We start from the raw sequence: 12,524 nt of genomic DNA, 5'->3' as shown, positions 1-12,524 counted from the left end.
TTTCAAGGAGGTTTCTAATACAAACAAAATTTACAAATAATATTTACATTTGAGGTTAAGGACCAAATAATAACCAAGTTGGGGAGAAAAATTATATTGTGAAATAAATACTGGAAATAAAACTGAAAACATTTAGATTAAAATCCTGTATGATACACTTTGAAACATGTGTTTTATTATCACAGTTTATTCAGCCATGAAAGAATAATTGCTTTTCTCTTTTTATCAGTAGTACTACCCTGACATTTTTAATGGCATAGACACTGATACTTAGTGTTACGTTGCCTTTTTGAGTGATGTTGCCAATAGATTGTTATTTATAAGCAAGTGCATACATGATGGAGGTTATTTGCCGTTTTATATTTTAAGCAGAAGTCAAATAAAGAATATTCACAGTACCTCTCTTTTCACCACTTTAAAATGAAGTGGATCTAATATATTCAAAGGAATTTCACAAAACGAAAGCCAGTGACATGACAAAAGCGTGCATTTAATTTGATGCTTTGCAAAGATACATGTGTGCATGGCTTGTCCTTTGGGATGGTCCCAGCTGTTTATTTTCAAAGAAAAAAATAAAAGTGGAGACAACAAATGCAATTAAGGAAAAATAAAAACCTTGAGACACAAGAGGACCTACATGTTCTGGTCTAAGATACATGCAAGCATTACAAACATTCCAAATACAGTATGACAGATGAACAGTGAAAAGGCACTGGAACAATGCTCTTTCTTTTATAATTGGGAAGCCTAACAGTTATATTTTCACAAGTGGGATTTATGAAACCATCTTTATTTCTAAAGAATTTTATAGAAGTAATTTTAGCACCATCATTAAAGGAAAAATAATATTTTTAGCCCTGCCTATCTCCAGTCTTGGAATAATAGAATCATAGCACCTTTAGTATCTAAAATATAAACAAGAATAGTAAGTCCATCCCAGCTTCCAGAGATGAGGTAGCTCATGCTAAGAAATGTTGAGTCATTTTTCCTATAGGAGCATAGGGGCCAAATGATCTAATTCCAACCATTTCTATTGATTAGAGACAGTGCCACAACTTGGAGTTTCTAAACCTTTTTCTTCTTTATCAACTTGAGGATGATGAGATAGGACACGTGTAAGTCTCAGTTTTGGGCCCTGGAAATGTGTTTTTAAAGTTGTATGTGTAAATTATTTCTCATTCAATGTCTTCTTAAATAAGAAAGTGCAAATGTATCCATGTCACTACTATCTATATTGATAGATTGAGTTAAGAGGGAAAAGATACCTTTAAATTTGAAGTAGAAAGAAACCTAAATGTACCACCCTTTACAAAAGTTTAAGAAGTTGAAATGTTTCCATTTGTTTTCCAGAAATACCACTGAAATATATTATCAAAATATTTCATTTAAGACAGTGGGAAACTAGTATAATTAAGATTATTTTTAACGAATGTCTATACTAGTTATAACAAGACACGTGGCTTTCAATCACAAGGTTAGACATGTAGGTTTAATTTTTAATCTGAGGAGAGTCTACAAAAGAGTACTACTTCCTATTTTTCCAATTGTAATCAAGCAAAACAACATGTGTTGTGATTTTACATACCCCACTCTTTAAGCTACCTTCCAGGAGAAAGAATTTCCTCATAAATACTAAGCAACTTTTTCATTACCTTCAAATAAATTGCAGAAAACAGTGATTTATTTATTCAATCAGTTTACTTTTTTAAAAGGTGGTCATTGTCGTTGGTCATCTTTAACCTAAACTGCTGGACTGAAAAATATTTTATATCAATTAAAACTTGAGGACTGTAAGTAAAATAAATATTCTGAAGGATAAGAAGGCCAGGCACATAAGACCATATATACAATGCTGATGTGGTATCAGCCATTATTTCAAGAGTCTCAGGATCAAATTCAAACAGTCAAAGTTCTTGTGAATGGTGGTAGCCATTGATGGTGGTGGTGGTGGTCACTGTTGATGTATCTCAGCTTACTTTACACAAAACAAGCTGGCCCAATTTCAACGCCAAATTCCTGGTCTGTGTTGCCAACATCCATGGGGGCAAGATCTATGATGGGCAAACGTGCCACATTCTGTGTTCTATATTCAAAAACAGTCTTGCCTACAATTCCATTTCGTTTCTGGAATTAAATAGTGCAATGGTTAATAGTGTATACAAACTTATTTTTAGACAGCTACCCCCAGCCAATTTTTATAATTAAAAGCATTGCTTTTTTAGAGCACCACTTAAAAAAGAAAAGTGCTCAAAACAAAGTACAGCACTAGAATGCCCGGAAAGGATTTCTTTCATGCTGTAATTGGAATAATGGTCTTTGTTATTTTACAGCTTCTTAAATGGTCACTACCAATGTAATCAATGTATGTCTTTTTGTTTTTGGCAAATGAAACTATAATTCATCATTCACTAATCTTCATATTTTTTTTATATCCTGATACACGAGTAGGAAGATATACAAATCAGTGAAAAATCTAAAGTAACTCAGATTGATTATGCATTTTTAGAATCAAGGAATTTTAAAGCTCACAATGGAGATCAAATAAGTCAAGTAACTTATAGGGGAATCAACATGAGTTTGTAGACATAGATTGGAGCTCAGGGATCCAGTCCTTTCTAAATGCTAATCCACATTCAAGTTTACTCTCAAAAACAACTGTGAGCAAACTTTTGCTGCTCTTAGATACAAGGTAAAATTAGTGTCATGACAGTATTTTTAACAAAAATAACTTTTTTAAACCAGATCAATATAGACCAAAAAGTACTTACAGAGCATGTATCTTGGAGAACTGTATATCTGAATCTAATGTTTCCTTCTGCTTTGATTTCTAAGTCATTAGCACCTTTGAGAATAACAGCTTTCTTGAGGTTCTTAGCTTGATCATCCATGTATCCTACACTGTTTTTACAGATGTAAGTAATATTCTGGGAGGCTTCCTTTGATAACAGGCGCAAGAAGGTCATTTGAGTAATGGCTGTATTAGGTGACTGGTGGTCTCCATAAACAAACTAGAAAAACAAAATAAGTCTTGGCTATAAGCATTAACAAAGACTTTCATAATGTCATTTATTTATATGTGAATCTTGATTTCAGATAAGTCAGTTTTGAAGAGTATTTATTTTATTCTTGCCATACAAAAAGCTAGCCTACCTATACATATGAAAAATATAAAATTTTCTATGAACAGTCACAATTATGAAACTCTATCCTTACTATCCCAATCAAAAGATGATGAAAACAATAATAATAATTATAATTAACCAGATTGGCCAGAGAAAGTTTAATTATTTTTAAATCTTCTTTACCATTTGTTTAAAAAATACTTGAATAATAATTTTTAAAAGAAGTTATATACATGAGTATTGGCTTGGTTGGTCAATCATGCAATAAAAATAACTCATTGCTCTTATTGCTAATTATAATAAGAATTAGAAATTATTGGTATAAAATATTCTTTTAACTGTTATATACTTATAGGAAGTATGAATTAAAATTTTTCCATTAGCTAACAGAAATAATCAAAAGTAATTTCCCACAGGCTCTTTCTTATTCATTTTCTACTCTGAGTTTTGTTTTCAATGTTCCCATAATACTATTATGTTACACATAATACTGTATTAGCTGAATCACATTTTAACCATTTACTTTTGAAATTTTATATTTTCCACTCATTAAATAATGGAAGATTCTAGCGTAGCTTATCCACACCCATAGTCCTACTATCAAGTTTATTCTGAACATGACGAATTCTAGGTAAAGGTCCGGAGAAGAGGTGAGAAGAAAATGGCAACAGGTTAAATTGCCACACAAGAGGCTTGGAATGAAATATATGTATTGCACTAGCAAGGGGCAAAGCTAGACCAAAATCTGCATACTGGACCATGGTAGAAATATAAGGGAGACTGGAGCTCCAGAAAATAATAATAGAAGTCATATAATTACAAAAGTGTCTTAAATTTAAATAAGTTTACAGTGTGATTGTTATAAAAATATTATAGTAACTAATATTTATCACTAACCACGTACTAGACACTATGCTAAGTACTTTATATTCACAAGGCAACAATGAGATAACTATGATCAGTCTCACTTTAAATGGAAAAAGTGAGGCTCTGAAGGATTACTAGACAACCTAACACGGAAAGTCCATAAGAGATCTAGCTAAGAGCCATCCAGCTCTCCTAACATTAAATATAATCACTGTCTTTCAAATGTGGCCAGATTCCTTCAAGTATACTTCACAGTCAATGTCACACACATAATATTAAAAATGATTACTCTTCTACATTCCATCAATGGGAAAATTCTAATTCAAATTTATGTTACAATTAAACTCATAGTAAAACTTTCTTTTTATGTTATGATATTGCAATTGTAGCTAATGAGATTACATCACTTCAAAATAATGTGGGAAAATGATCCTGATCAAAAGTAACTAGCATAGTTCTAAATAAATACTAAAAGCAACAAATAATGAAATGTAAATAATACAATTTTAAATAAATATTTAAATTACCTGAGACCCTCTATTCATGTCCAGACCATACCAAACAGGCTTATGGTCTGGAGACCTGCTGGCCCACCAGGTCTTGAGTGGTATACTGAATGGGTTGGCTGAAATGCATGTTTCTCCTGTGTCCATGTTGCAGTGAACTTTGATCGCATCTTCAATAGATCCCTGGTTAGGATCAATCCAGTATTTACCTATTTTCCAAAAAATAAAAATATTTGCTAAATAAAGAGAATTTCAAACGTGATTTTGAATCTTCAAAAGATTTAACAGAGGATTGAAAATATGAAATCACTGATGAAGGACTCTTTTATGAGAGAGCATCCCTTAAGGGAAAAGTAGATATTATGCATTTGAGTCCCTTCTGCATGCCAGGTACTATTCTAGGTGCTTTGGAAAACCGTGTACTTAAGGTTCAAAATATCCACGTGAGGGAAATATCAGTACTTTCATGTTATAGATGAAAAAACTATACCAAAGAGAGATAGGCCACAGTAAGTGACTTTGTCAAAATAGATGTATCCCATTAAATTTTTAAAGCCCATATTTTAAAGGAAATCATAATTGGAATTTAATAAAGTAATTTATTATAAAAACCATGAATAAAGTAAATAAATTAAGTGAACTGCTTTTAGAATTTTATGAATAATCTCATTGGCCCTTTTTAAAATTGACCTTCCCATATATGTAAGTCTTCAACCAAGATATACCTGGGCAGTGCTTGGTGCTGGGTAAATAGATAAAGAAATAAAAAAGCATGCATATATACATACACATATATGTATATGAGTATATATAATATTTATATAAAAAACTACATTTTAAATGAAATGAGGGGAGAGTGGGGGGGATGTAAAGTATAGAATTGAGAATAAAAGTGCCTGTGTTTCAAAGATAACAATTTTAGCTATCCCTGACAATGTCATTTCAAAGTTAAATGGAAATTTTAAGCATTTCACAGCATATTCTTATGGTCTAGTATTCCTCTTCTCCAGGTTTTATTAGATTAATCTAAATGATAGAATACTGTGAATTTCAGGCATGGCACATGTAACTAGGGAAAAAGAACTTAAATTTAAAATATTTGATTCCAAAATGCTCTATAACCTCATTATAACATAATCTTGCCAGTAAAGATTCTTAAAGCATAATTCATAGAACATGAAAGCACATGAAAGCAATTCCATATATCAACAAGTTCGGGGAATTATATACCTCATTCCACTCCTCATGATCTACTATATATGGTAGCTTATTAAAGCCCTTAGAAGTCAGGCAGGTAAAAAAATAACATGTTTAACCCTGCTTAACCAACTATTTTCCAAATTTGTATTACCACAAAATGCTCTTACTCCACAAAATTTATCAATATATATTTTATGACTTCTAGATGAAATGGAACTACCAACATAAAATTATTTTATGAATTCCCTATTACAGTAATCATCTTGTCCCATAATTTTTCATATAATTGAATTCCCCACCACTAAACCATAAGCTCTGTAACATGTTTACCATTTTATTTCTTGTGTCTATCAACAAGTAGAGAGTCAATAAAATGGTTCTTAAACGCAGTGAAGAATAACACAATCAGAAGCAATGGGTTTTGCTTAAATGGGCTGCTGTATACTCACCACTCTGTTTCGTGGGATGGCAAAGTTTCAAGTCATCACAGGTCCGGGCTGGGTGCTTTTTGGAGCCATCAGGGCTGCGCATGGTTTCAATTTGACTACTGAGTGACTTCAGGGTAGCATGGACTCCTGGGTCAGTTTTGTTTTTGTCATCAGGAGCCGCCTGATCTTCAGTAAACTCTGGAAGTGGATCTGGCATGCTCTCATCATAGTGCCCCATGATATCCCCAAGAGCAGCTGTAAGGTGACCAGGGGGACCTGGAGGCCCAGGGGGACCAGGCTCACCAGGAGGACCCTAAGTAATTAGAAAGAAATTAGGAATGAAGTTGACACATCATTGTTTATTCTATTAGGCACGAGGCACAGGTGCGACTTGGTGTGGAGGGGACTGCAATTCAACACTTAAATTTGATGATACTGAGAGATGTGTAACATATGCTCTCTGAAACTAAGCTGTGACATTCCAAGGAAGAGAAATGACACACACTGTATTTCAGGAACATGTCTGCACTTAATAAAAACCAAAGCATAAAATATTTGTTCTGATGTTTACCTTAAAGTGCAATATATTTAATGTTAAGAATATTAAGATCTGTACATTTATTTAGGAACCATTAAATAGCCAAAAGATAAAAGCAATATGAGAAGATATCAATAAAGGAAAAAAACGAATTAAGATATTTAACTTATGGATAGAATCTGAAAAATATACAAATACAGATTTTAAAGGACTAGTTTGGGCAAGATAAAACTAAAAAGTTTTAAAAGTATTCATGGGCAGAAGCTCAAAGAGGAGACAAGAGAAATTATGACTGCTAATTCTATAAGGCTGCACATGAATATCAAAGAAAATACCTACAAGAGAATTTAGTCTTATTTCCAAATAGAGGGCAAAGTACAGGAAGTCTTTTTATGTACACACATCTATGTGTGTAGATAGAAGTTCTATGTCCAAAACAAAAATGAAATAGTTCTCTTTGACCATTACATTGCCAAAAACAAACAGCTCTCCTGCTCTCTTTCTAACCAAGAACTATTTGTGTGATAGGGAGATAAACACAAAAAGTGGCAAAAGCTTAGGAAGTGACTCCTCTCTGTTTTCTATACTTTCTTAAAGAACCCAGAAATTTGAAAGAACCAGCTGAAAATCTGAAGAGAGGCATAGCTTACTTATTTTGTGGAAAAGGTTGGAGTTCTAATCCTGGCTCTCCCATTTGCTGTATGGCTTTGGACAAGTTGCTTCAACCTTCAATGATGTTTGCCCACCTTCAAAAGGGTTCTAAATATGGCTTTATCTCAACAGTCATATCCTGTTCTAAAAGTTCAGGATTCTCTGCATTCCTTCATGCTAATCTCCAGGGCAGGGATTTTTTTTTTTTTTTCCTATCGAGGACCACTGACCCACAAAAGAAAAGGCAATAAAAGGCACAAAAGTAAGAACTCTCCAAATTTTATGGATTTTTGCTATTGAAGGTTGAAGAAATAAAGAAATAGAAAACATTCCTTGTGACAATAGGAAATGTAAGCCCATGCAATCCAGGTAATAAATCATAAATACTTGTTTTAATATTATAGACTTTAAAGGGCAGATACATGAAAATAAGAGAGAAAGGTAAATATGTCCAAAGAGGAAGAAAGACAAGAGAGGGAAGTATAAAGTCACATTCACACAAGTCTCACATGCAAGGGAAATAAATACAGATGTTCTCCAAAGCCCTGAGAAGCAAGAAACTACCTAATCCAGCTTTACACCTTTACATAATTCTCACGTCACAACTATGGGACTTTGTCATGAAATATTTTAATTGAAGTCTTATGTTATTTTCAATAGAGAAAAACTTCAATTTCATACTCTTCACTTTTCAAAGTAAAAAAAAGCTCATCAGTTTTCATAAATAACTACTTTATAAATGAGTAGAGTAATAAGTATTCTTATCTATAAATAACTAACCTCCCAGCCATTGCCATATAAAGGAATGACTTTAAAGTTTCCATAACTTTAATTATAAATTCAATCATTATTTGCTATTTGTCTTTCATTTATATCACATTAAGTCAAGGCCTTTATAGCTTGGACTCTGATTTTATATACTCTGAATAACCCAAATTAAAATATTCAAATTTACTTATACAGACAAGCTCTTATGTGACTTTCACGTTTGAAATCTCTTGCCCAGCAGACATTCCTTGGATAGACCAAACTAGTATAATCAGCGGCACTACTTGCTTGCCAGCCCCTGTGACTTTACCTCAGGTCCTGCTTCTCCCACACTGCCCCGCACACCAGGAGGTCCAATTGGCCCAAGTGGCCCAGGGTTTCCTTCTTTACCAGAAGGACCAACTGGGCCTGGGGGACCCTGCAAGAAACAAAGACTTTTTACATTTTATGAAGAATATTTTATAATGCCTTTCTCTAATCAAAGCTCTGCTTTCCTTAAGGAGCTATAACAATAATTTCTCAAACACATTTTCCCAATGACATTTAAATGGATCACTAACACTTTCTAATATTTACAATTTCATTGCACATGAATCTGCCATCATCCATGCATGTTACAAGTGTAGTATCAGTTAAAAACTAGAATGGACTCATCATCTGCTTTTATTGGTAGAAACTGTTTCTTCGCCTCTCAAGCATAGTTAGAAGTTCAATTAACTCACAATAAGAAAATGAAATAGGTTGACATGTTTGGAATATAAATTAGTGTGCTTATACCCAGAATGCCATCACATTCTAGTAGTTTTCATGCTACAGTTCTCAGCATTACATATGACTTGTTCACAATGAAAATGGTATTTAGATATTGGAGAAATTTTTCTAACAATTTACCTAAATAAGTGTGTGTGTGAATTGTACATAGTGGCTTATTTGAGGAGGTATTAATACTAATGTAGAATTTCTGAGAACTTCAAATATTGATTTCGTTTCATGATTTGCTTCTAAATTATCCTTATTCATCAACTTCTGGTGATGAATTATCACAATTACCTAAAGCAAAATATATATCCAGCTTCAAAACCTGTCTCTACTTCATGGTAGGTACTATTACATCATTTCAAACAGTGCAAATTTAATGGAAATTTCAATTAACACAGCGTAAGAAAATGAACTAACAGATGAGTATATCCAAATCATAGATAAAAAATTTTAAGGTAGCCACATGAGGTAATGTGTTTTATTTCAGGATATTACTTCAAAGTAATTGTTAAATGGTTTATCTCATACATTTGCTGCCACCTTCAGAGATCATGGGCCAATAACTGCTTTCATACCATGAAAATGATACTCAAGCATTAGCAGTATTATCACTGAAAGTAATATTTATATTTGCAATTTACTATAAATACTTACTCTTGGGCCAAATGGTCCAGGGATTCCAGCACTGCCTTGTTCACCATTTGGACCCTAAGCAGGAGAGAAATAAAAAATATAGTTAAAAATATTTAGGCAAAATATTCTGCATTATGCCATTGTTTCCTTAAGAAGTGCTATTCTTGACTCAAGCAGCATAATACTTTGATAAAGTCACCAATTTCTCTACTATCTACATGAGTTTGTTGGATTTTAGTCTTATTTTACCAATGCTAAAGATGACTGTAGAAGTAATGGTACATATATACTTTTGCTTTATTTCTTCTCTACAAAATTGTAGCTGAGGGATGGGTAATTATATTGCATAAGTCATAATTACCCATCTCTCAAGATGATAATTAATAATGGGCAATTATTAAACAAGATAGTTTTTGAAATGAAAACAAGATTCCAAAGTCCATTCATCCTATAGACAAATAAATAAATGCTCATGTCAAATACTTATGTATCTTCATACGGGACATTAAATAATACTTAAAGGAATAACTCACAGGAGGTCCAGGAAGACCCTGAAGCCCGGTGAAGCCTCTGTGACCCTTCTGACCTCGGTCACCCCGGTCTCCATGATCACCTTTGTCACCGCGAGGTCCTTGGGGTCCCTAGAAAGAGTCATCATGGCATGGCTATGACCTGTCTCAAATTTACTACAATTTTGAATATTGTATTTTTTGTGGATTAACATATTTACTTATAAAATAAAAATAGATGTAGGAAATTTTCTCTATTTTTTCAAAGAATGGTAGATAATCATTAAATGCATAAAAACATACTAATGCCTTCCTGAAGGCACTTCTATTTAACTTAGAATCATATCTCAAATGATATATTTGGAAGTTTGATTTAGCCTATTGGAAACATATTTTTATTCCATTTATTTAGCTGGCAATATATAAAAAAGTATATTAAATATTACCATCATATCTAGTTTTTTGAAAATCAAAACATGGGTATTTACTTATCATGTTACTCCAAAAATAAAAATTTGTATTACATTTGCATTGCAAATAAACTATCTATGACAGGTAGGATTATATTAAAGCATTGGCAAAAACTTGTTTGAGTCAACTAAATAGGAATATCATCAAGCCACTCTCCTCTAAAAAAAATATAAAGAAATCCTATACTATCCTCATAACTACAAATGTCTGTACCCAAATCTGGCAGTCCTGATGCAGATAAACTAAGAAAAAGTAATAGTTAAGATTCTTATTGTAGGATAGACATTGTACCCAGAGAAAAGGTGAGGTTAGTTTCAGGTGTATTTGTTTGTTGACTGTATTTTTTAAGGCCTTGGGAATAGAAGCAGCCCTTAAGGGTCCAGTAGTTTACAGAAAACTGACAAGTGAGAGAGGGTTACTTAGTATGGTATCAGCTTCTATGTCTCTCATTTTCCTAAACGAGAATTGAAATCCTAGTAATATGATTTTGGAGGGAATCAGATTAACTGACCTCCAGGTTAATATTTTCCAGATTGGTTTTTGCTTTTGTTTTGTGTTCAGTTTTGTTTTGGTTTTAATTTGGATTTTCTAATTTTCCATATGTGAACCTTTTCATAATTAAAACAAAACTAGGTTTCATTACCTTTTGCTTTTTTTATATAACAATGTAAATTTAAATATCAAAATCAGCCTGAATATTCTCATAAAGTTAGAGCAGTTTTTTTTTCATCTTTTTACATATTCATACTATATTTACTGAAACTGATGTACAGATATTGTGACAATAGATTTCAAACCAGGTAACATTAGGGATTACACTGTGGTTTATATTTTAGACTATACAATTTTCTAAATGTTTAGTTATCTTATGTTTTACATTATGATTTACATTTTAGCCTATCAGCCCCTATATATTTTTGGTGTAACTTAACCTGTCTTATATCCATCCTTGCGTTAATCTTGTGGAGCACTTCTATTTCCCACACAGTTACATTGATACCATCTATTCAATACCTCTTTTTTTTTTTGTCTTTATTTACCCTTTATTTCTGAGAAAGCTCAGAGTTTCATAATTGAAAATGAACTAAATCAAAAAGCACTTATTCAGCTATTAACTAAATTAAAATTAATTTTTTTCATGGAAAACAAAAACTACATTGTTTCTGTAACTCACTAGAAAACCATTTAGTTTTTCATGCCATACAATTATGAAATCTTTGCCAGTTGAGCTCAAATCAGTTAGCAAATTTAATAATATGGCCATGCTTTTTACAATATAACTATTCTTTATGGATAGTGGCATTGATTTATATAGTTAGTGTGAAAGGAAATGATGCATTCATAGTAAAACATTTGCATAATAACCATTTATCTGAAAGCAACTGCAAATAGCAAAAAGATCAGAACATAAACAGGACAGTTTAATTGAAAATTAAACATAATATTTGAGTAGCATTTTTCAAGTTTATAAAGAGACTTCAACTCCATTTTCCTATGTGATTTTAAAACAATCCTGAGAGAAGGGCACTATTATCCCTATTATTTAAACTGTGACTCTGGAAGTCTTCACTAATATTGAAAGAATTCACAGTTAAATTCTGAGCTGTGATGCTAAAATTATAAAAACAAAAATGAACTCCTAAATACTATTTTAAATTAATATTTTTTCCAGATTTTGAGGCACTCAGTATTTTTTCTTTTATGAATCTTAAATTGGACTACTCTGTGGATATATTTTATGCAAGAAAATGTACTTTAAAAACAAATACAAGGGAGAACTTACAGGTAAGCCACGTTTCCCAGCTCTACCAGGTGGTCCTATAGGACCTCGAGAACCCTAGAAGAAATTTTCACAAAAAATTTGTATATAAAAAAGATAAACACATACTATATAGACATAGAATGTAAAAAATGTTTTTGGTTCGGTATTTATATGTATATATTTGAATCTATGTATATACTCTTATAGCTAATAATTGTAATCAGGCTAATGTCCATCTCTAGGTAAGAATGTGCTTCACTGTAGCTTCTATAGCCAATTTTATTGACTTACTGAGTAAAGGTACTTAGTC

The 12,524-nt window shown here is 32.3% G+C and overlaps 1 protein-coding gene across 2 annotated transcripts in view; it reads right to left on the bottom strand.

Annotated features, from left to right (window-relative positions):
* Positions 1–469: 469 nt before the first annotated feature.
* The window catches only part of COL5A2 (collagen type V alpha 2 chain), a 146,834-nt gene continuing 134,779 nt past the window's right edge, over positions 470–12,524 (bottom strand). For both annotated transcript variants that reach the window (XM_071216223.1, XM_058300506.2), the window contains 8 exons: positions 12,236–12,289; positions 10,006–10,113; positions 9,494–9,547; positions 8,391–8,498; positions 6,145–6,436; positions 4,517–4,704; positions 2,769–3,008; positions 470–2,124 (listed from right to left, as the gene is read on the bottom strand). In XM_071216223.1, the coding sequence (XP_071072324.1) occupies positions 1,978–2,124; positions 2,769–3,008; positions 4,517–4,704; positions 6,145–6,436; positions 8,391–8,498; positions 9,494–9,547; positions 10,006–10,113; positions 12,236–12,289 (1,191 nt within the window). In that variant the 3' untranslated portion in view covers positions 470–1,977. The remainder of the gene's footprint in view (positions 2,125–2,768; positions 3,009–4,516; positions 4,705–6,144; positions 6,437–8,390; positions 8,499–9,493; positions 9,548–10,005; positions 10,114–12,235; positions 12,290–12,524) is intronic.

This window comes from Dasypus novemcinctus, chromosome 7 (genome assembly GCF_030445035.2).
Source record: "Dasypus novemcinctus isolate mDasNov1 chromosome 7, mDasNov1.1.hap2, whole genome shotgun sequence".
Classification (NCBI taxonomy): Eukaryota; Metazoa; Chordata; class Mammalia; order Cingulata; family Dasypodidae; genus Dasypus; species Dasypus novemcinctus.
The sequence above is the reverse complement of the archived record's forward strand: the minus strand, read 5'-3'. Positions and strand labels throughout refer to the sequence as shown.